Source organism: Astyanax mexicanus, chromosome 1 (genome assembly GCF_023375975.1).
Source record: "Astyanax mexicanus isolate ESR-SI-001 chromosome 1, AstMex3_surface, whole genome shotgun sequence".
Classification (NCBI taxonomy): domain Eukaryota; kingdom Metazoa; phylum Chordata; class Actinopteri; order Characiformes; family Acestrorhamphidae; genus Astyanax; species Astyanax mexicanus.
In genome coordinates, this window is record NC_064408.1 from 100218320 (window position 1) to 100244530 (window position 26211).

A 26211-nucleotide genomic window follows, 5' to 3' on the forward strand; every position below is an offset into this window, starting at 1 on the left:
GCGCTGACAGCATCGCTTAGCATTCTAATGTGAAGCCTGTACACTACAGTGTGGCTAGTCTGCTGCGTGATCTGTTGGAGTGTGTATTTGTACCCGTTTGTTGGATGGCTCTCTCCATACTGCAGAGAGCTGTACCTCTGTGCCCGCTTCTATAGAATGACTCAGCGCTGACTCACACCCTTTACACCCACTAACCGCACATAAACACACTTTTACACACTTTCACAGGAGGGAAAAGTCGCCCAGAGCCAAAAGCCTCACACCCACACACCCGCCCGACAACGCAGCAGCAGCAGCAGCTCAGACCACAGTGCTGCGTATGTATGTTTGTGTGTGTTTGTGTGTTTGGGACAAAAGTGTGTGTGTGTGTGTGCTCATTAATATGCTGAAGTCTTTCAGCCTCTCATTCCCCCTATCCATTTCTCTATTTCAGCAGCGGCGAGAAGCGAATTAGAAAATTCCACTCAAGCACATGCACTGTTACTTCAGAGAGAATCGACTTAATTAGAAGTTAAATTGCTGGCTGGGAACTTGGATGTGGTCATTTTCAGGAGAGCAAAGAGCACCGAACATCTCAATCCTCAAGTAAAAGCACAGCTATCGCTACTGCTAATATTACCCCTAAACACCAGCAACTATAGAGAACTGCTCAAAAATAATAAATACATTCCTACTTCACACATCACTGACTTCTAGAAAGCTCCAGTGCCTTAAATGTTCACTGGGCTCACAGCTAATTTACCAAAACTAACTCATTAGCTTAACTTGCACATTAATGTAGGCTTCATTACCAACTTAAATTAGCTAGCTAACAGGCACTTACACTGGAACATTAACACAAACACTGTAGGTTTAGCAGTAAAACAGTTGCTGCTAGCTAAATGTCCAAGTTAAGCTTACTCAGTAACCGGTGTACACTGTAGCTTAGTAGGGAAAATTGATTAAATGACAAAACCTTACAGCCTTAAAAAGTGAAATTGGAAGACCAAATCATTTCATATTGTTGTTGGAAAACTTAACAACTGTCAAAATGAATCCAAGCACAAAAGGAAATAGTTTAAAACAACTTTTATGTACTAAAACAACAACCTGCTAATTTAGCTCTTATAATGTTATAGGTAACACGTTATAGTACTGTTTAATAGTTAATATTCATACAACTCCAATAATACTCCACACACTTCACACAACTCCAAGACCACTCACAACTCTGAGAATGATACACTCCACACAACTCCAAGCCCACTCCACACACATCTTCAAGAATACTCCATACAACTCCAAGAACACTCCACAACTCCAAGAATAATCCACACTTCCTTAAACTCCAAGGAACGCCACACAACTCCAATAATACTCCACACACTTTACTAAACTCCAAGAAAACTCCACACAACTACAATTATACTCCACACACTTCACTAAACTCCATGAAAACTCCACACAACTCCAATAATACTCTACAACTCCAAGCAGGCTCCATACAACTCCAAGAACACTCCACACAACTCCAGGAACACTCCACAATTTAAAGAATACTCCACACAACTCCAAGAACACTCCACACAACTTTAGGAACACTCCTCAACTCAAAGAATACTCCACACAACTCCAGGAACACTCCACACAACTCCAGGAACACTCCACAACTCAAAGAATACTCCACACACCTCCAGGAATACTCTACACTTCACACAACTTTAGGAACACTCCACAACTCAAAGAATACTCCACACAACTCCAGGAATACTCCAAACACCTCCAAAAATACTTCACACAACTCAAAGAATACTCCACACACCTCCAGGAATACTCTACACTTCACACAACTTCAGAAAAACTCCACAACTCAAAGAATACTCCACACAACTCCAGGAATACTCCAAACACCTCCAAAAATACTTCACACAACTCAAAGAATACTCCACACAACTCCAGGAACACTCCACAACTCAAATAGTACTCCACACAAATCCAAGAATACTCCACACTTCACACAACTCCAGAAACACTCCACAACTCAAAGAATACTCCCCACAACTCCAAAAATACTCCACACATCCACACAACTCCAAAAAACAGGGGATGTCACTAAACTTTTGAAAATGTAATGGAGTAAAAGTCCAGTGTCCAGATGTCCAAGCCTGAGACATTCAGCTTAATGTTTTATTTAAAAAAATACATTTGATTGATATGATTTAATTATGTCCTTGAAAGGAAAACAAACTACAAACAAACACATTTTTTCACATTTCTGCAACATTTCTGAGTAAAACTAGAGGCTATAAAACATAGTGCACGCCTGGCTTAGGGATGGTAAAAAAAAACATACTAAAAATAAAAGAAACCACTTTTTTATGAACTTCTGATGGCATCAACAAGTAGGAACACACCCCCTGTTCAGAGGCAGCCCTGTCCACATTCACCGGGTCATACGAAATATAATATTCTATTCATGTGTTTCCATAGGACACACCCAGGAGACGGGCCTGGAATACCTAAAATATCCAGCCTGGAGACAAGAGAGGCATGTTTTTGAGTGTATGTGAGTGTAGTGTGTGTGTGTGTGTGTGTGTGTGTTTGTGTGTGTGTGTGTGTGTGAGAAACCTCAGCGTATAGACTGAGGGGGCAGGCAAGGTGCACGCTCATTACCCTGTGAGCATCACCCACTTCAGTGGGGAAGAAAATAAGTCTGATAGCAAAATGCAGCTAATGCACCTTCATACATCACAATCAATTAAAGCGGCAGAGCTGCTTGAGGGGGAAAAGCCCTGCCTTTATTCTGCCTTTCATCTTTCAGTCAAGGCGTTTAGGCTGGCACTGCGGCTGCTGCTGCCGCTTACTGCCTTCTATTTGGTAAAGAGTTTAGGAAGAACAACCAAGCGGAATAAACAAGTAGAGGCTTCGGGGGCGGGAGGGGGATCAGGGAGGGGGGTTTGGAGCGTGAATGCATTAGAGCTTAAACTGACTGTCAGCCTACGTGCAGACGGCTGTCTCTATCAATCCAGAATTGACATTGCCATTATACCGAGGCGCTTCCGTTAATGGGGTTGGTGCTCTCCCTGTTTAATATTAAAATCAAGAGAGAAAACGCTGACAGCAGATTGAAATCTGAATGGTGGGGGTCTGAACCTCCATCATTTCTACCTCTGGAGCTCTGGAGATCCTCAGATATCCAACTGACCTCCAAGCAGCTCTGGACTCCATTTGTCATTGATCTAACGTGCCACACTCCAGCTGCTGCACTTGTTAATCGCCACCATCAATATGGTGTGTAAATGTCAGCAATAGAGAAGTCAATAGACAAACTGATTAGTGATCTTTCTGAGCTGCAAGGTGGATAAGTACAATCACACAACCAACCAATCAAAACAATCAGAGATTCTCCTCTTTCTAGGCCTGTCAAAATATTTTTGACTATATTAGACAATTCTGAACAATTATGTTGTCATTTTAAGAAAATGTATGTAATGTTTTAGGCCTGTCATAATAAAAAAAATGTTGTGGACGATATATTGTCACAGAAATTATTGCGATACACAATATTTTAAGACTATTAAATGCCACTGACATAATAATAACAGAATAGTGTAAAAAGCAATTATACACTTTTTTTAAAGACATTATATACTTATTTCTTCACCTACTTTAGTCCACACTGTGTGTATGGAGTCACAGTTATTGAAGCATGACATGCTAAAATACTGTTCATTGTTATTCATGTGAACAAACATACAATTAAATACAATAGACAATATCACGATTGATTATCAAAAATGATTGAGGTCATGTTCATTTATTGTACGATAACTCGATATTGTAATTATTGTGACAGGCCTAGTCATGTTTAAATATCCTAAATATATTCAAAACAAAAATAAAAAAAAAACACTTGACATATTGGCTTATTGACGTTAATGCAATTTCCAAGTCAGCAAATAATATTGAAGTTTTGTCCGTATATTGTTGGATCAGTCAATAATATAATTACGATGACAAACCTATAAAAACAACTCAGTGTTTTTGCCACTTTGAAATTAAAAAAAAAATCATGAAATCTCAATTTCGAAACTCAGAAGTTTTCTTTTTTTTTTTTAATGACAAGAGAGGAATTATAAGACAGTACGAGGAGAGAAAGGAAAAAGGAAACACTGAACTAGCTAACATAAAAAAAACATTTGCAATGTAAATAACTAATTAAATTATAGCTATATTGACAGAAGTTGACAGAAAGCTACAACAGATCATGTGACTTAAATGATGCTGCTGTGAATATATGGACAAAACCTCAGTAATTTCTGCAGACCCACTGTCTTTATTTTACTAGTTTTTATGTTAGTTCATATTTTTATGTTTTTTATATTTATTTAGGTAATATAAACACTACGTGTACATGTACTTGTATGTGCTGTTCTATAAAGGGCTTTATTGTATTATTATACTATTATATTATCATTGTATCAGTGGCATAAATTGCTCTTAAAATGACAATAGTATCATTCATTTTAGTTGGATGATGTTGACAGAAAGAAATGGTCTATCGAAATAAAATACTACTCAATACTCACTTGTCTCCAAAAGTTTTGACTGGTATATTTAATTTAGTAAATGTAAAAAATTGCATCACTTTTACTTTCAGCAGTAAACTGACCTTAGCACACCTCCCCCTGTGATAAAGCTAGGAAGAAAAAGAGCTGGAGAGGGCACTTCAGGACACGCACTAGTAACCACTTTCATAGAAGTGCATCTCCACCAAAGCCGCCTCCCAGCGGCCTGTAAAAGCACCTCGGGCGCAGTCGAACTGCAAACCCACAGATCTGCTTCTATTTCAAACCAGTTACTCCACCCGCATTTCCACTGGCTTAACAGGAGATGGGAAGATTTTGGGACTTCACTTGTTGATATAGTAGAAATAATTGTGATAAACAATATTATTGTCATTTTAAGATCATTTAATACCACGAATACATTAAATGTGTCAAAATGATTGTGGACTCTCCTTCTAAAATATATGCATTCATTTTAAGTTTAAGTTGCACCCACTGAAACTGACACAGATGTGCAAATACACACACACAGCTTGTTTAGTCCCTGTAGAGAATTGCTGCCAATAGAAAAGCACTGTACTGTATATACTATAAATTAAAACACATATACTTAAACATAAACCTATTGGCACATCATTAACATGTAGAGAAGTAAAACTGTTATCTGAAATGATGCTGTTCTATCCAATACTTTTTGTGATAAGCTGGAGAGCACTATTGACTACAGACTGCCTATTAACACAGATAATGCCATGTTTCTGCATGTTTGACTAGGTTTCATTTAGTGACACAGACTGCAGAGCCTGTCAACCGTGAAACCGTGACACTTCTACTCGCAATCTTACACAAGTGCGCTTCCTCGGGCAGCAGTTGTGTAACACATTTATGTTTGCAGTATAACCTGATGCTGAGCAAATGTGCTTTAATCCTATAGAGGCTGGAATGCAACAGTTGGTGAGTAGAATAAGTGAAAGAATTTCTGTGTATGTGTGTGTGTGTGTGTGTGAGAGTGTGTGTGTAAGAGAGAGAGCAAGAGAGAGAGCGAGAGAACGAGAGCGAGAGAGCGAGAGCGAGCTCCCCTGGATTAGTTCACTGACTTAGATCTTAAAACCCCATTGAGTCCTGAACAGCCACATTGATGCAGGACCTTCTTGATCTGGTGTGCAACTTGATCACCAAGAGTGGCAGTGATAAGGCATAATATATATTGCAATATTTTATCTATTAATACTTTCCTATAAGAACTGGACAAGCTGCATGTGTGTGTGTGCATCTGTGTAAGCAATGGGATTAATTTCCGAAAGCAGTAGATACAGTGGTTACCATCTAATTCTAAAGACTACTTCATTAAAACACTTGTAAAAATCTAAATTGATACTGAATATGCATAAATTAGTTGTACATCATCTATTGTACATTAAAACATAATTTGAAGATTGACCCATCACTGTTTGCTGGTGGTTAATCTGATGCATTTTCACCTTCAGTTCTGCTCTTAAAGACATAAACAGTGGAATAGTCACTTGTCTCTATCTACTGTGATGTCAGCTTGGAGAGAGGCATGTAAAGGGACGGTAGAGCCAGAACTCAAGCACAACATCAAACAAGCACAAAAACCACAAATGCAACTCACCAACCAGTGTATATTAACACATTTTGCCCCAAATAAATCAATCTCATCTCTCTCTCTTGCTAGCCTTTCTCTCCCGTAGCCAGTGAAAGCCATGTTTAAATACTGTTGCTAGCATTTTTTTTAGGTTCAGCACCTGTTAATGGACAGGTGCTGGCCCAAACTATGGCCAAACTCAGTGGCTCCGCCTTCCTCTTGCCACATTACCTAGTGTTTGCTGGTGTGCTGTGTGTGCTGGTTCACCATTTAAAAAAATACTACAAAGCAAACATGTTTCTTTCCACCAATTTCTAGAAATCAATTTTAAGTGAAGGTCTCAAAGGCCTGGTTATATGTCCGGTTTCAATCCAGTGTTTTGGGATTGGTTTTTAATTAATTGGGTGGAAGCTAACACTAATGCTATTGTATTTATCACACACACACACACACACACACACACACACACACACTCAGTAACTTGAATGTAGTGTTAAGAAAGTGGGAACTAAATGGTCAGGTAGATCAGTCTGACTGCTTTATAATACATTAAACAAACAATAAAACGTTACTAATAAACTAAATAAATCTGTCCAGAATCAGTGCATCTAAACTGTGTGGCGGTATTATTTTACTAAACTAAATAAATCAGAATCGGTGCAACTGTATGGCTGTATAATTCTTACAATCACAATGATTGAATCAGTATTTTTCAGATCAGGTTAAAGATCTTTATGTACATGTCTGTTATATCAAATGTACATATACACAAAAGGAAGATGGATGATCACAAGCCATCAAACCAAGCTGAACTGCTTGATTTTTTGCACCAGGAGTGGCATAAAGTTATCCAAAAGCAGTGTGTAAGACTGGTGGAGGAGAACATGCCTCTTAATTTTTTTCAGAGCTGTATATAAATGTTTTTTTTTTTTTTTTATAAAACCAAAAGTGTTCCTCTAGTGTATTGCTTAAAGAACCCTTGAAAGCATCACTTACTCATTTTATTTATCTGTGTCTGACATCTCATACCAGTTATCAATGTGTTATTGCCTTTGCCATTAGGAACCACTAAATCGGTTAGTTGTATCAACCAAACCAAATTTTGGTCATCCCCTAGTTTTTAACATTTATATATATATATATATATATATATATATATATATATATATATATATATATATATATAAGTGTGTGTGTATACGTGTGTGTAAGTGTGTGTGTACATGTGTGTGTACATGTGTGTGTGTGTGTGTGTGTGTGTATGTGTCTATCCCCCACTCTATCTGAACAGTGTGAATGCCTTGGTGCTCCCGTAAATCGTGGCAGGTCTCCTGGGCCTCTGTGCTAAAACACACTCCCCCCCTAAATGCATCCCACCCCCCACTCCACCCCCAAAACAGAGCCTCCACTTCTCTCTTCTCCTCCACATGAATATTAATCAGCCTCCTTTAATGCTGCTGAGAAGTTCAGAGGCACAACAACAAAACCGGAGGAGAAAGAGCGGAGGAAAAGAATGCTCTCCCACCCCCGTCAGCTCCAAACCCACACGCAGAAAAAACACAGTTCTAATACTCGTTCAGCAAGGAGCCTCTGGACCACGAGAGAGGACCCCCCGCTTCACTCTTCTCCTCTAGCTTCAGCTTTCTCTTAATGTGTCTGTTATTTCTCCTCCCTCACTTTCTTTTTAAATGTATCTCCCTCCTCTCTATAGCCTTAGCCTACTCTCTCTCTCTCATTTTTTTTTTCATTTTTCTCTTATCTTCTTTCTCAGTCTCGCCTGTTTGCCATGTCCCAAGGAAGCTAAAGAACATTGCACTGACCTGCAGCATATGTGTGTAGGGCCTCCTGCAATTAACGTGGATGTGATTTCTCCAGAGTCAATTGTCTGTTGTCATGGACAATTCTAGGCAGATGCCCCCCGGTCACGATCATTGCCACACACTGTTAGATCAGGTCTCGCTCAAACTCAAACTCTCCTTTATGATCTATTTATCAATTTAAACTAGAGATAAGATTGTGAGCACAGCCCGCTCGTCCAACATCATCAGTGTGCGACTTCACAGAATCTCTTCTTGCTCTTCTGAAACAATTGACAAAACTTCCCACAGACACACAAGAGTAAGGAGTGTAAGAAGGTTTTGATATTGTATAGTATTGCGATATTTTGTTTTGCACAATATATATTTTTAAGTATTTGTTAACATGTTAAATTTAGTGTCAGACAGTGGTTAATTTAATGTTGTGTTTAAACCCCGACCACTAGAGAGCAGTGTTGTACTCCCTGTCATTAAATCCCACTAGGCATCATGAGACAAGCTGAGACAAGACATGATATTGGGTTTTTTAGAACGAGATGAGAGTTTAACATTTTATGAGATTGAAATGTTTGTTTGAAAATGTTTTATTTGACTGAAACTCTAATGCTAATCTGCAAGTGACTCTTTAAATATTTTGTAAGTAAATTATCTGTAATGAATGTCAATCTATTTTTACTCTGATTATGATTTTTATATGGTTTACCATATGCAGTAAAATACAGAACGGTAAACAAATACTGCAGCTGGTTTTACCATGAACCCAATAACTTCTCTCCTGTATGATCTCACATGAGTATCTTCAGACAGAATCAATTGAGCAGACTTGTTTCAGATTTACAAATTGAGTGTTTTTATAATATATATTTTTAAACAGTCACTTACATTATCAGAATATACTGAATCGTAAGCCCTGTATAATTATACATTTAATACCTTTCCAAGTTCTTTCCAGTACACAGCTCAACAGAGGAGTGGAAGAGCTATTAAGAGTGGAACAGGGGGGAAGAAGGTTACTAAACAGCCTATGGATTTACTATGTCTTGCCTTTATTTACCTATTTTCTATATTTTAATTTTTTCACCCTTTCTCATTTCTCTCTTTTTTCTTCCTTCATCCGTTTTTTCCTCTTACTCTCTCTCCTCTCTCCCTTTGTCTCAACTATGCCAACACATCTGATGTCATTTGGGAGCCTGTTTGCCTCTTTTTTGTGTGTGTGTTGGATATTTTTATCCAAAACAGCCTGCCTAACCATCTCTATCGCCTCAGGCTTTCTTTCTTTTTTCATATCGTATTTTGGCATTCCTTTTCCCTCGCTCCCTTCTGCTCGTTCACTTCGGTCTCCCTCGTTTAATTTAAGAGATTTATTTATCACAGTCTGATGTGCCTGATCACCAGGGCAGACACGGGTCTGTTTGTGGGGACATCAGGACACCGTTTCTAACACAGGTCAATATACCTGGATATTGGTTATTACCGACAAATAGGCACAATAGGTTTCTGACAGTGACTGTTAACTCGTTTTTGTGAAAAAAATAAATTGAAAACCATCATTCGAACGGATGAAAAGCCAGAAAAACACGTCTTCTCTGCCTGGTCAGGACTGTGTGGGAGTTTCAGACCACAGTGGTGCGGGAAAGATGATATAAACAACCCTCTGCAACAGTGTGTTCTTTGTTTTGTTTTTATTTTCTTTCAGAATTTAGTGTTTGAATCTGTGTGAGATAACAAATTACAAAGATTAGGTAATGCACTACACACTGACATGCAGAAACTAGTGTCTTGTCCCATGGAAGCTTGTCCCATGCTTGCTTCTACGGTTGAAACTGATTATTATTTGGTAGTTTACTAATCTCTAATTAGTTGATCATTGAACAACTATTTGCTCCTGTTCCAAATCACGTTTTGCCTCACCTGCTTAAGTAAGCACACCTGCTTATGTCACCCTGTTGTTCAGTCTCTGCTTTAACTTAACAATTTCAAAGTTTCCATAGCAATTTAAATAATGACTGATGAAACTCAAATTGAAAACTTAGCCGAGAGTGAAAGGTGTAGTCAACAAGTTTTTTTAATCGATATTGACGATGAGTCGACTAGTCGTTGCAGGCCTTTCCAGCCAGTGCTTAACATCGTTCACAAGATAACACCTCACAACTTTCACTAGGGATAAAACAAATGATTTTTTGGTAGTCGACTAATCTGACAATTATTCAATTAGTTAATGGCTATTTCTGCCATCCCCTAAATCACTGCCTCGTGAGCATGGCTTCTGTTCCAATGCACATTTACCTCACCTGCTCAAGTCTGCATACCTGTGAACTGAGCGAGTGAGCAGCCGTTACCGCTCCTCCAGTGTGTCTCTATCCCCAGCACTGAAATATGTAAACATATTTTTATATGTATAATCTTTGCAGGCCTCTCTTGAACTCATAATACATGTCAGCTTGCCATGAGCATCCTGGCCAGTGCTTTACCTCTCTCACAAGATAACACCTCACAATTTCAATGTGCGCACACCCAAAATAGTCACATCACAGGACGTGCGATGTTACCTATGGCAATTAAATCAAACATGTCATGTTGCAATGTGGGAGTGGATACACAGCATTGTCTCTATGTCTGAGTGAGTGACAGGCTGCTGCTGCCTGAGAAGCATGAAGGGGAGGGGGAGCATGAGGGGGAGGCCTGTCAAAAGCTGAGCACTTCAGTTCGGCACAGTTTTGCACAGATATTTCCAGTTACAGCAGAAATCACGCTTTAAATCCCAAACCAACGCTCTTATTTACCTTTAAAAAGCATTTAAATGCCCGATTAAAGGGCCTATTATTATTGCTTTGCTGTTTCCTCGGGTCCTCGTAGCGTTTATATATTGTGATAAAGATCCTTATTTGGTAGTCGACTAATCTGATGATTATTTTTTTGATTAGTCAACAACTATTTCTGCCTTCCCCTTAATCCCTGCTTCCTGTGAGCCTGACTCCTGTTCCAATGCACATTTACCTTACCTGCTGTAGTCTGCACACCTTCTGTTCTGAGTGAGTAAGAGCCATTACCGCTCCTTCAGTGCGCTTTTGTCCCAGCACTTAAATCTGTAGTATGTTTACCGTACCTCTCTTGTACTCTGATAATGCATGTCGACTTGCCCAAGCACCCTGGCCAGCACTTAACCTCGTTTACAAGATAACACCTCACAAATTACACAAATTAGATATTCATCTTCTTCATGATCAATTTATGAAGTGGAACAGAGAATGTGAGCAAGGTCTGTTGGTCCAACATCACAACTGTGTGATCTTAAAAATGCTCTTCTCGCTCTTCATCTTTCTGAATTAATTGACAGAACTTCAAAGACACACCACAACATCTTGTAGAAGGTCTTCTCAAAAAAGTGGACCATACAATATCTAGCCCTATAGATTTAGAATGGGATGTCAAAAATGCTCCTTTAGGTTTCCCAATATTTTTATCTTTATAGTCTGTGACAAAACCACAAGACCTAGAAGAACTCCTCTTTTAAGGGTGTACTGAAAATGTACCCCTTAGTTACATGTAGTAGTCATTTATTTCCAAACTCATTCTTCCTCTGTTCTCATCAGACTTTTCAGAGCATCCTCCTCCTGACTGACTCATCTTCCCTCGCCTGCCTCGCCTCAATCCATGTTCAAGTACCTATTAATTGCTAAATGCAGATAAGCCCATGTCTTTTAAGAGCGTGATAGCTTGGCTGTTGGCGGAACTTGTAGAGACTTCCTTTGAGCTGGGAGAAAATGAAAAGAAGCATCCAGGGGGAGCGGACAAATCCATGGAACATTTACGAAAGCTCTGCTGTTTTCACGACTGAATGAGTTCCCTCCACCTCGGGCAACCTTTAGACTGAGAGGACCCACGTAGCATTTCTAGCGCCAGCGCTGCTTTAATCACGCTGGTTAAGTAATGCCACGGAGGGTACTGGCAGAGTGTAAATGTGTAGGCCTGCGGGTGAACGCCGAGCACAGTGATCCATCCAGCACACCGGCTGTCTGACTCACTCACTCCAACCCATCATGAGCCACACAACGCAACTTGTTCCAAGCCTCATGTAACAATGCCCCTCGCTCCACACACACACACACACACACTTTGAAGATGCTCTCTGAGATGAGCTGTTCATCAGCGTCATCATGTCTCTCGGTATATGATAGCCAAGCCTGCCATATTTGGTCTAAACAGCGGAACACTTTTATATCTATATAAGGCCTATAATTGATGTCAGCACCAACCCCAACAACCACAAACGTGTTTGTTCATGGCAACCGTTGCTAAGGTGAACATCGACTTAACGAGGATACAAAAACACTTCAATTTCAACAGCATTCAGTAGCTCTCAAACAGGCTAATATTTGCTTTAGATTTTATATTCATGTGAAAGGTGTCAGGATGACACCCAATCAAAAAGATCAGTGTGGCAGGGAGCATTATCCTGCTGAAAGAGGTCCACAGCAATGTTTAGCTGTTTAATGAACATCCACATGAATGTCAGGACCCAGAGTTTCCCAGCAGACTGTTCACAAAGTTGCCCTTCCGTCAGTTTATTCCCACAAGGGAAGGCCTTTGTTGACCTCGCTTATGGATGAGCTTTGGGCATTTCACAGTATATGCCTTGATAAAAGCATCACAAGGAAGGAAGAACTTTTTTTTATGTCTATAAACTAGGGCTGGGGCGGTATTGATTTTTTATAACCGCGGTAAAAAACTAACGCATCACCGCGATATTGCGGTTAACCGCGAGACCCCAAACCACCCCCCCCCCCCAAAAAAAAAAAAAAAAACAATAAATTTATTGGTAACAAATCTTTATTCTTCAAACCATACAGCCTACATACAACCTCTACATAAACCATAAATACAGCATAACAAGTGAACATATGCTGCCTGTATAATTCGTCATTGTACAGCTAACCTGTCTTTTTCCGAGCAGACTTTTTGAAGGAGGAGCTTGTCCGCCTCCCCCTTCTCCATCCATAGATCTATTTTAGGGCTGGCCCGAATAGCGGTTTTGAGCTCAGGATATTCGGCAGTAATTGGTAGCAAATATTCTAATATTCGTTTAAAAAAAAAAGACGAATTAATCCACAGCAAAATTTTCCACTGACCCCCGGCCCCGAAAAAAATATATTTCTCACCCCTTTCCTCGGGCCGTTCGGGCTCAAGGCTCAAGAAGTCTGTGATAGGCGTCTGTTTTTTTTTTTTTATTCACACTCTTCTTATTTCTCATTAAATATCTACTAGATACAGATTATATCTGTACAGTATCATTTATTTCACTTCCCTCCTGAATATTTGGAGTGCATTATGTCTCCTTATGTTGTGTAGTTATGTAGTTTTCACCCCAGAATTTCTGCTGCCTCACACCAGGCTTCGGCTGCATCGCAGGGCAGGAGCGCAGCTGCGTTACGGCTATTTCGTTTGAATTGTGCAGTGCAGAGTATTACAGATTTTGTATTTTTGCACTTGGGCTATTAGCTCAATATTAAATATTTCGTTTGTTTATTAATTATTTTATATTCTTAAACCATGTTAAATTATATTCGATTGGAGGAAATTAATTCAGACATCATTTCTTTTTTGTCCCGTTACCGTTCCGCAAAAAAAATCCTTCTTTTAATCCCGCATCAGCCCGCCACATACACAGTTTTGCCGCACCTGCCCCGCGGTCCTAAATAAATTTAATAAATTACATTTAGTGCTTAAAATTAAAAAAAATATTTATTAAAACCGCGCTGAATAGTGCGGTCACGTTTCTTACCACATTACAAAAAAAAAATCGGTGTGTGTGTGCGCCTGTCGGTCCATTCTCCGCTCCTTTTTTGTGCTTAGGGTTTTTTTGTTGCGTGCATGAGAATCACTGCGTGATTATTACAATATTCTTAACTATTTATTAATGTGCTCCCACATCATCTGGATTGATTAAACTCCTGTTCCCGCCAATAACAATTCAGTTCTGTCTGTGCCGCAAGATATCCTGACGGGACCCGCGTCATATAATATGTTGATTAAAATGTCGTGGCGTTAAGAAATCGGCTCGCAAGAGACAACCGACCAAAAAAAAGACATTAGTTCAATTTTAAAATAATAGAAACCTGTCCTTTATGTTTGACAATTTTTGTTTCACTTTACGTGTCCTTACTCATCTGAAGTTTATTTATCTGAACTGAGTTTTATATGGTTATATTTGTAGCGGTTCTGAACTCAGTTCCGCGTGCTGTGAAAGAGACAAGGCGCAGCGCATTTTACCTCAGACTTGGTCAGATAACAACATTTCAGTAAAGATGGTGGTTATAGTTTTATATCATTGCTTTGCTGTTTGAACTGCACTTCAACCAACCTTACTATTTTTACCAAGACTGAGGCGCAATGCCGCGCGTTCTCCGCGGAGCTCACGCAGAACAGCCAGCAGCCAGACAATGAATTAATATATTTTACTTTCTCAAAATGTAACCACGGAACACCTTACATGGCTCTATGGTTTACCTTGAGGTGGGTGAATTAGTTTGATGTGTTGGCGAGAGGTGCAGACACCACTTTCCGGCAAATCTTGCAGATGATTCTCTTCTGTTCTGAGTCTTTTTCTTCCTTTTTTCTCAACTTACTGAGCCTGCCCTGTAGCTTCCATTTCCGAGCCAATATTAGTGCTGCTAATCTTCACTCTCTTCAGCAGCCTCAATGGAGACGAAGTGAGCAGGAGACTCCAGAGCTGTTCTGACCTCAATGAGTACCACGCACCGCGTTTTGCTTAACCCATTCGCCGCCGCGCCAGTGCAGCGGCAGCACAGATAAATGACAAAAAAATTTATATTCGATATTATGAATTTTGAGATCGTTTGACACCAATATCTATCGCGATCAAAATTTATTTGATATATTGCACAGCCCTATAGTGTAGGACTTACACTTGACATATTAATACTGAATTCACCACAGTTGTGCTTATATGGAGCATTTTACTACCGCTCAAAACGCAGTCAATCAGATTTGACAGCCATAAAAAAATGCGGTAATGACGGTAATGAGCTCATCACCGCGGTGACGTCCCATAACCGCGGTATTGCGGTAATAAAATTATCGTCACAGCCCTACTATAAACGTCATTAGCTGCCAAAGATTTGCACCCGTATACGAAAATATTCCTTAAGTGTAAATTAAATGTAAAATAAACTATTCAAAATGGTTTCCCACAGCAAAAAATACAAAACTTCTGTCTTTGTTTTAATATTTATGGAGCTGACTATAGTTTTTCTCTCCATTTGCTACTGACTATGAAGCATGAGGCAACATACTGCTGGATATCATTCAATAAAATGCAACTAAAGCAGCCACCATTTAAACAGTTAAACAGTCTGATTTAAATTATTGTACATTTTGCAATCTGCACTTACTGGTGCTATACTGATGCAAAGTTTACAATAAAACTCCTTAACCTTTCATTATTGTGCATAAACACTGCACAAAATCATATTGCCAATTTCCCTGCTAGATCTAATATGTGGTTTTCCTAAAGGTTGGCATATCTTTAAAGCCATTTACTCTTCCCAAAATATGAAATGAGTTCTCATAATTTCTGCTATAACCATCACAACTGGACCTTATTGAAAAGCACTGTACATTGAATAGCTGAAGCTACAGCTGTCTAGATGAAACTATAAGGAGAGACATATTTTTCAATGATTAATAAAACACAATATACTTATAAATTATATTTTAGTTTTGTTGTATTACAGCAACTTTCTGGAAGTAATTTTAGTATATTTGAAAAAATGTAGATCTTAATGTGGATATTAAGGGTTAAAAAGCAATCACACTGATATGCCAGATATACCACTGTCCCTTTCATCATTATGTTATCATGATGGGGGATGTGGGATGTATACATAAATAATCAATAAACAATCTAAATGAATTACTTGTGTCATAAATAATTCTAAATGACTTTTTACAGTTCTATTTTTTCAGCAGTGATTTGTTAATAAGTAATATTACAAAATAAAAATGCAAGCTAATAATGCTGTTGATTTGCGGACCAGATTTTTTTTTTTTTAAATATAGCATACTTAACATATGCTGCAGCATGACCCAAACACACATACACAAACATGCACACACATGCATACACGACCCCTGAACCACTGAAGTGTGTATGCCTGCCTCCAACTGTCTGCTCACAACTGTCACAGATCCTCTCACCTGTTTCTCAAAGGTGCTGTCACAGTAGTGACCACACACACACACACACACACTCAGAGCACACAGAGCACACAATATGGAGACCTTATCCCTGGCCAAAAGCATATTGTATAAATACATATTGATGATGTCACACACAAACCTTTCATGTCAGCCTAACTCATTGGTCCCAATACACAGCCAATCAACCTGTATTGCTTATGATGTTGATTAATCTATGATTGTATATGTGTAAATTGGGGATGTATTATAAGTCTGTATTATAAGTCTTTTTACACAAGTTAGAATCGGTCTATGGACTATACAAAACATGTTCATGAAGTTCTTTGCACAAAAGCATTCTCACATAAAGAGATCTCACCAGCTCTATTCTTGCCAATTTCAGTCTCTTTCAGAAGAGTCCTTTAGGGGCTTGCTCACTTAATAGCAAATAAGCTGTTGCTGGCCACTAACAGTAGTTATAGATCTCTCCCTCAGATGAAGTCTGCTGGCTAATCCTGCTGTGCATGTCATAAGGTTCTCAACCAAAATGACCAAAATGGCGTTACTTCAACTAATTTAGTGGGTGGGGCTCTAGTGGGGGTTGATGGGTAAGGGATGATTCCAGGGCAGTTATATGTATGATTCCTTATTGTGACGTTACAATAAAAGAGCCATCCCAAACGGCTCATAGAAGCATGATTCCTGACACCAAACCCTTTTAACTGAAGGTTTTTTTTTTTATAGGGGCAGTCGAGGTTTGCATAATATGTCCCCTTTAAATTTAAATTAATCACTTCAGAATAACTTATGTTTCATAATCAGAGGAAACAACATATAGAGAAAAGACAACAAATCCATTTTCTAAACTTTTTTCTTTTGTTTTGATTTTTGGACTGACTATAATGTAAAATTAAAATAGCTGAAGCATCACATAAACTGCACACAAACCCTAAGGAATATTTGCTTGCTCGTTGTTAATTTCCCATTAAGTGCATCAAGTGATAAAGGAAGGATCCAAATACTTCTGTGCATATTTGAAAGACTAATCTAAATCTTTCCTTATTCCAATATGATTAGACAATATGAATAAATGATTAGGCAGGGGAATTAGGTGAAGTATTGCCCATTTTCTTTCCTCATATGTTAGAAAGAAAGAGAACAAATTGGGTGTGAAGGTCAGCTGTGTATTGTCCAACTGTATATATCTGGCGTTAAGAGCATTTAAACAACCTACTGTATTTTTTGCACTGTAGGCACACCGTCTATTTTCTGGTCTATATTCATACATAAGACGCACTAAATTATAAGCAGCATTTTATGTGACATTAGTAACTTCTAGTAGGAACAGGGGTGTTACCATGTTTTCATTCTAATTCAGCAGGTCTCAAGACCTGTAAGGGTAAGCTAAGTTAAGTAAATAAAACTGTAGTTCTTAAAAAAGACAAGTCAAACGAGCGCTGGATGTTAAGCTATACTGATTTCTTTCCTTAAAAATGTTTATTTGGGTGAATAAAGTGCTTCTGTTTATTTACAGTAGGCTTAGATTTCCAGATTTTCACTAAAGCTGGAGCATTAGCATTAGCGGCTAACCGCTAGCTGCTAGTGGTTAGCAGCTAATGCTCATGCTGCTCCAGCAGTGCTAGCCTGGGTTACCAGCAAGGTACAGGCGGATAATATACATTTTAAGTGCGCCTTATAGTGTGAAAAAAACTGTGGTTGTACAATTTTCTCAAAATGTGATGACAGACTGTGGATTAGTTTCCTCGATAGTGATTAAGCCTAGCACTGGACTATAAATCTCCATTCACACTGCTGCATAGTCCGAGACTAGGCTTAATCCCTGTCTGGGAAACAGACCAATAATGTAAACAGGTTTACAGACTCATCCAAAACTTCTTATAAATTGAGCTTATTAATATGGGGTTTGACCTGCCCTTTGCTGCAGCAACAGCTACTGCTTTTCTTGGAAGACTTCACAGTATTGGAACATTGCTATAAAGTATTGATTGCACTCAGCAACAAAAGCGTAAAGCGAGGTCAGGTCCTGATGTTGGGTGATTACTTTTGGCACCCCAAGTGGTTGGTACTCCATCACTCCAGAGACTGCAGTTGCACTACTTAACAGCACAACGCTCGGGGAAGCTTAATACCACTCCGGTCAATACCATATAGAGTATGGTAAAGTTAGGATTGTGCTGCTGCCAGAGCATCCCATTCTATTGGCACAGCTTTTCTATGGAGATTCTACCAGCTGTGTTTGCACAATTTAATGCCTGTGTCAGCAATAGAAGCAGCAAGTGGCTGAATTCACTAATTAGAAGAGATGTCTGGACACTTTCAGACATATGCTTGTGTTTCGGAGGGGTTTCACTTTTTAAATCCTTCACAATCCATGACACAGCATTAGTTGTACAGTAAACTAATGGGAGAATGACTATGAAATGATGAAAAGATGTATCATATAATGATTTAAACAGCACTACAGTATGGCTGTCACAGTATGATTTTACAAAATTATTAGAACTACATATGTATGGATAGAGAGATCCCTGCTGCACATTAAGAACCAGAACATGCCAGATAGCTAACAAATCAAAGCAATGTACCACCAAGTCCAGCATACATTATACAGTATAATGTATAATACTGATAATATTTTTAAATAGATAGTTGTTCTTTTACAGTTCATCAATTGAGTGTACGAGACATGAAAGCAAAGTCAAATGTCATGATAAAAAAAATTATTTTGGGTGATATATTGTGTTTATACTGTGGTTACGATGGATATTATTTAGGTATCCCACAATGCAGCACAAAATAGAAAGGGAGGAGATACTGACATCTTGAAAGTTATTATGGAAAATAGTCATGTAATAAAAAAGTGGCTGCCACTCAAACATTTTGAACCGTTCATGGTGACTGTGTTCTAGGGCTGCACGATATATAATTTTAGCATTGATATTGCAATATATACGCAATATGTGCAATAGTCACATCACAGGATGTGCAGTGTTTTGTGTAATGTAAATTTTCAAACCTTATTTGCTGCTTAACACAAAGAAAGGTTCATACTGTTCTCATTTTACATGACAATATCTACCACGTTATCATTAATACACAGAGTGTCAAGTGACGATGAGTCTTACTCTGTAGCTGATCAGTAAACATATATGTTTCAATGCCCATCTCTACTACAGTAGTGGTGGTAGTAAATTACCCAGCTAAGGTTAGCAACCTTACTGAAGCTCAGTGATTACATGTTCAGTACAGAAATAGCCAGCTCACCCGTTTCCATGTCTGCAGCACACACTGTTTGCATGCTGTTGTTTATACCTGGCAACCCTGAGTGTGGAAATGGGACTGGGGAAAAGGCAGAGGGTAGATTCAGAGGCTAAATCCCACACAGATTTCCATGACATATTGGACGTATTCACCACGGAGAAGCGACACTGGAACATGGGGGCAATAAATACACAGGGCACACGGACATTTGAAACACCTGGAACTGTGTAACAAGGGGCGGAGCTACAAATGAACAGGTAGAACACAGAAGACAGGGGCGGAGACATGAAACACACAGAGAGCTGAACTGCTTAAGTATTTGCACCAGGAGTGGAAAAAAGTTATCCAAAAGCAATGTGTACGACTGGTGGAGAGAACATGCCAAAATGCATGAAAACCACGGTTGTTTCACCAAATATTGATTTCTGAACCCTCAAACTTTATAAATATGAACTTTTTTTTTTTTTTTGCATTATGTGAGGTCTGAAAGCTTTGCATCTTTGTTTGTTATTTCAGCCAACTGATTCAGAAACTGAAGTGGTCTCTTAGTTTTTTTCCAGAGCTGTTTATTAAAATGTGTCTGCGATCCATCAGTTGAGAATTGCTCTTTTAGGTAACAATCATGAGAAAACTGAAAATAAATATTAATCACAGAAATAAATAAATAATTTGCACCTCAGAAACCCCTATTTTAACCGAAGATGAGTGATGTAATATGCCCACTCGCGTAGCCCCGCCCACCTTTCCTATTCGCTCACTATCATCATCTATCAGGACTTCACTGCTTTCTCCTCAGCTGTGAACTTACAGCTACAGTATTTAATACCGTGAGGATGGAGGTGAGTTTAAGCGTTACTGCAGAGTAAAAGGCTTTGATTATCTATATATATAAAATAAAAGCAACAGATTAGTCAGACTTGGTCTGTGTGAATTTACCATGAGCAGCAACAGACTATAGACTAAACACCTGTTCGATCAGCTAACCTGAATTGATATTTAGTTATCAGCCATACCCTCACACACAGTATTATTGTTTAAGAAATATTGAACAGTTTAAAGAAAATAACTATTTTCGTGCATTCTTTGTATTTTAAAACCTGTATTCACTGTATATTTCTATAGTCAGTGAACTGAATGAACACTGCAGTATTTAAACACGCAGGAGCACATCAGTCTTCATCAGTGCTAAAATCTTAACCAAAATTAAAGCCCCAGATTTTTGGCTTTTCCCGCCTAATTTGGCTGTTTCTCTCCCCGGGCTCTGGTTCATCTCCAGTCGCAGCAGCTGCAGCACAGTTTTAGCGTTTCCCCCCAATAATAATAACAGCTAAAACCCACCACCTGCTTACCTTTCATCCAGTCCACCACCTGGCTGGGACTCCATTTGCTAACAGGTTCCATGACGAGGGCCATGGGAAAAGTTTCAGCGCCCGCTCCTCAGCGCTGGGCTGCAGGGGGATGAATGAATCTGGGGGCGGGTGGTCGGTGGGTCGGGCTTGGGGGGGAGGGGGGTGGGGGGGTGGGTATGGTTGGTGCTGTAAGCCTGTACCCCCGGTGTGCAGCAGTCACGCTCGGCTCGAGGCTGGGGCGCTTCTCCTCTCTCAGGCGCACTGTCGCCGGCTGCGCCCCGCGGGGGAGGCGGCTCTCATGGTGTCCAGCGCGTCACCGGTGACGTTCAGGGGGGCTTTACGGTTCATGTCACCCGTTCACCCGGTACTCATCCCCCCGTTAAGCGCCCGGTTATCCGCGGTCCCGCTTCTTATCTCCAGTTCTTCAGTCAGTCAGAGAGAAAGAAGAGACCGGAGTCTCCTGGTTGGTTTTCCCGGTCAGCGCGCGCTCTCAGCGCTCCGTTCACCCGCGCATCTCTCTCTCTCTCTCTCTCTCTCTCTCTCTCTCTGTGTTTCAGCGCCGCCGCCCGCAGTCCCTCTCTGCCTCCGCCGTTCCCTCCTCCGTCCGCGGCGGTACCGGTGAGAGCGCGTGGAGGTGGGGGGGGGGGGGGCTAAGGAGGGGGGGGGGCAACCTCCCAAAAGCCCAAAGCGCCCACTAGCGGCGGTAAACCGGACCGGGGAATGACACACTCACACACACGCGCAGAAACCCAGGCGCGCTGGTGACGGCCACCGCTTTCCGCGCGCTCTCTCTCGCGCTCTCTCGCGCTCCTGCCGTGGGCGGCGGTGCTGCAAAGTGAATTTGACTCAGTGCTTGATTATTTCCCGCGAGGATACCGGGCGCACTCCCAGCGCCTGCGCTTTAATGAGGGCAGGAAAACCGCGCTGTTTTACAGAGCTAAAAACTCTCAACTCCGCGCTGGAATTAACGAGGAGTGTGTATTGATACCCAATATCCTTTCAGATATAAGCTGTATATGTATATGACTGACAATCAATTTCACCTGCTGTTTTGCAAATGGAACAGACCACAGGTAGAAATTATTAGCAAATAGCAAGACAACCCCTAAAGGAGTGGTTCTGCAGATAGGGACCATAGACCACTTCTCAGTACATATGCTTTCTGCCTGATGTTTTGGTCACCTTTGCATTTTGTCAGTTCTCTCACCATAGAGGTAGCATGAGATGGACTCTACAACCTACACAAGTGGCTCAGGTGCAGCTCATCCAGGATGGCACATCCATGCCAAGATGCATGAAAACTGTGATTAAAAACCAGGGTTATTCCCCCAAATACTGATTACTGAAATCTTTAAAACGTTATGAATATGAACTTTTTTTCTTTGCATTATTTGAGGTCTGAAAGCTCTGCATCTTTTTTGTAATTTCAGCCAGTTCTCATTTTCTGCAAATAAATGCTCTAAATGACAATATTTTTATTTGGAATTCGGAAGAAATATTGTCTGTAGTTTATATAATAAAACAACAATGTTCATTTTAATCAAATATATACCTTTAAATAGCAAAGTGGCTTCTTTTTTTTCCAGAGCTATATACAGTATATCGATATTCTTTAAATATATGATTGATTCACAATTAAGACTTGTAATTCTTACATAACGAATGAGAATGGGAGTGGGAATGAGAAAGATTTAGAGATAAAATTTTTAAAAGATTTTAGAGAAAAATTAGATAACGGGGAAATTAAGAAAAAAAGTTTTTAAAGAAAAGATAAAAGTTGTAAACAATGGGCAGAATAAGAATGAAAGAAAGAAGGCGAAAGAGGGTGTGAAATGAAAGCCACAGGGAAAGCAGAAACAACATAAATTGTAGAAAAACAGAGATGGAAAAAAAGTCAGAAATGAAGAAAGATAGATATAATCAGGTAAAATGGAGAAATAGAGGGTTGGAAACAGAGACTGATATGCATGGTGATGAGAGGAATATATGGGCTAAAGGAGATGAAAAGTGAGAAATGGACTAAAATAGAAAACATAAAATGGAAAGAATTGGAGAGTAGAGAAATAGAGTTAGAGTTGAAGAGAAATTGGGAAAGATGGGGAAATTGGGTATGAAGGAGAAAGAGAAGGGGCTTTGAAAGTGAGATGAGAAGCAGAGATAGGTGTAAAACAGGTGAATAGAGGGGAACAGTGTTAGGAAATTATATAAAGGTGAATATGGAGTGAAAAGGGAGCTGAAACAAAAGAAAATAAGAAAGAGAAGAAGGTTTGAAAGGAGAGGGGAGAAAATGAGATGAAATGAGGAAAGAATTGTATAACAATGGAAACATTAAAAATGGAAAAAGGAAAGGAAGAGTGGTATACAGGACATTAGAAAGGGAAGAGAATTATGAAAATAATGAGTCAGCAGAGGGGTGGAGAAATAGAGAAATATATGGATGGACAGAGAAATAAAAAGGGGAATAACAAGAGAATCCCTACATAGTGAAACCTGCCATTTTTAAATTCTCTCTCCTTTTACTCTTACCCCTAGCCCCATTTCTAGCTTCCATTTCTGTTTCCCTTGTCTTCCCTTTCTCTTCTTCTCTACTTCTCCATCTCCTTTTGGAAAGCATAAGCCAATCACAAAGATTCAAAAAAAAAAAAACAGTGAACAGTCAATTTTACCACACTCCTTCATTTTCATGCCGATAGTGACTCAATCACATGCAAATGAGAGACTCAGCCAGTGGATCCTCAGCACTTCCCATTAGGACTGATTTGGTGTCAGTCACAGTGTGTTTATGAGTGCGCCCCTCAGCGCCACGGTTCACAGGCTCTTCATCAAGTCCATCACCAGTAACCCTCATTCCGGTTGCCTCAGCAGCTCCCAGCCAACTCCCCATATACTGAAGGCCTGGAGCAGATGGAGGCAGGAGACTGGAGCCAGACCACATGGGCGCAGATTGGGCCTCAGTATGTCAACATGAATCATACAAGAGCACCCGAGCGACACTCCGCTCTACGACAACACGCCATGCTCCCCATAAACTATGCTGCATTCCCACAGAGCTGAGAGACAGCTTGCCTCCTGCTGGCCACCTGGAGGCACAAATCAATTACACACCATCCTAAATTTTACTTTCTCAGGAGGGAAACCTGGCTAGCAGCAGGAAACTGCCACTGTGCACATGTCCCTAGTTGTTGCTTGTGTACTATGTGTTCAAAAGTCTTGAAAGATCTACTTAACAACATCCAGAATTCAAGAGATTTCCGCACCAAACATTAACAGTACTAAAAGCAGAACTATTTTAACTGTTTATTACCACTTCTTATCCATTTATGTCTCATTACAACATCTTAGGCTACGTTCACATTACAAGCCACAAATCCTATTTTTTACTCAGATTGGAATTGGATCTCTTGACAGTTCACATTCACAAATGTACGTGATCTGTATCTGTGTGTAATGTGAACGAATCTGTCCCTGAAACGCCTCAAATGCGCACAATGATATGTGTATAAATGTCGCCGTCTTCACCACCAACAAAAAAACTCATATTTGAGAGACGACTCGTAGCTTTATAAAGGTAAAATAGATTAGCAGAGTTAGAGTTAGAGTTAGAAGATCATATGTGGAGCATCTTTTGCTGGAGTGGTGAGCAAACAGCTGGTCTGAAGTACATGCTCAGTTCGAGGAGGAGAAAAAAGGCCAGGCGGTTTGCTTTTGCTGTTTTTTTTTAAGCTATAGCTGCACAGCTGCACCAAGAGATGCGTGGGTACGAGAGAAAAGCATGTAGCGCATGATTCGAACGTTCACATTCATGTCGCATTTCTATGGATCGCATACGTATTCTATTTATAATTATGACCACATATGAAAGATTTGATCTAATTTATTATCATTCTTCTCCCCCTGATAGTTTCTGAAAAGTTCAGCCCAATACTGAAATGCCATCTCCAGGATTAATAGGGAGACTCTGTAGCAACAATGGCCATTGTGCTATATGCTTTCCGAGACGCTTCTTCTCCAGAACATCCTGTTCTACAGCAGTTTTATGCTTTAGAGCCTGTGTGTGCATTTCAAACATGTATTGGTGGGTGATCTCATAATTTGTTGAATCCACTAATTAAAAACGTGCATCTGCTCACTGATGAATTAGAATATGTCTTTTATATGGGATTATCATTATTTTTGTTAGTTTTGTTAGCACCTCACTCAGCATCTGCTGTACCTTTCTCTGTTTCTTGGATCTGCTCCTGTGTTCTTTATTTTTAGCATTAAAGAGCTCTTGCCCCGGCGAGTGCTCCGAGGAACGTTGAGTGGTGAGAAAGGCTCAGCAGGGTGCATCGGTCTCGGCCTGCGTGAGCAGAAGCACACAGGCTTCAGCTTCTTTCGGCCCTGCCGCTTCTCACGTTGCCTGTGCTGCTAGAGCAGCTCAATAAACAAACGCCCCCACACTGAGTTGGGGGGTTTAATCTGTGCAGAGCGAGAGTGAGGTGTGCTGCTTGGTGCATCTGAGTGGGAGGACAGCGCGTTTTCATATCCTGACAGAAGAGATGCCAGTGTCGCATTAAATCCCCCACTCCCCAAAAGGAAAAGAAAAAAGAGCACATATTCTCCTGTGGAATTGCAGAAAAGCAGGGCTCTCTTTTTGACAGAATGTGTGGGTGGGTGGTCGTGGTATTAGTGTGGTTTGTGTGTGTGTATGTGTGTATTAGTAGTAGTAGTACTGGTGGAAGTGGTGGGGTGCAACTTCACTTTTGGGTCAAGACTTCAGTTCCAATCACTCTTTATTTAAGATAAGATAACATAAGATAATCCTTTATTAATCCCACAATGGGGAAATTTACAATGTTAAAGCAGCATAGAGGAAGGGACAGAGAAACAGGTCAGGAAAATATATAAACAAATAATAATAATAAAACTATGTATGCAAAAAAATTATACTTAAAAATGTATATATAGTAAAGGTAAAAAAATATATACATCTAGTGGCTCTAAGATAAGGTCAAAGGAGATATGATTATGGTAGGGTGTGACCTGTATTATTGCACAAAGAGTAATAAATATCAAATAAATGACATGCTTCACTTACAGTATAGAAAAAATATTGGAACACTTTTTTTTAAACTGTTTCTACTGTCCAAGGAAGGCTTTCTACTACTAGGTTTTTGGAACATTGCTTTCAGCTATGTAAGAGCATGTAAGACCACCATCTCATCTCATAAACAACACTTAAAATCATCCCATGAAAGTATAAAGTTAATTACAGTTAATTCCACTGCTCCAGAGCTCAATACTGGAGGCATTGTGCCATATTTATTTGCTATTCTAGGCCTTTCTTTTGAAACAGTGGTGGCTCAGGGGTTAGAGCACTGGATTATTTGTTGTTTTTATACCCAGGCTCAGCAAGCTTCCGCTGTTGGGCC

General features: G+C 39.9%; 1 protein-coding gene across 4 annotated transcripts in view; it reads right to left on the reverse strand.

Annotated features, from left to right (window-relative positions):
* cnksr2a (connector enhancer of kinase suppressor of Ras 2a) overlaps positions 1–20945 on the reverse strand; it is a 177036-nt gene extending 156091 nt beyond the window's left edge. For all 4 annotated transcript variants that reach the window (XM_049462856.1, XM_049462835.1, XM_049462846.1 and 1 more), the window contains exon 1: positions 20801–20945. In XM_049462856.1, the coding sequence (XP_049318813.1) occupies positions 20801–20864 (64 nt within the window). In that variant the 5' untranslated portion in view covers positions 20865–20945. The remainder of the gene's footprint in view (positions 1–20800) is intronic.
* Between the last annotated feature and the right edge of the window lie 5266 nt (positions 20946–26211).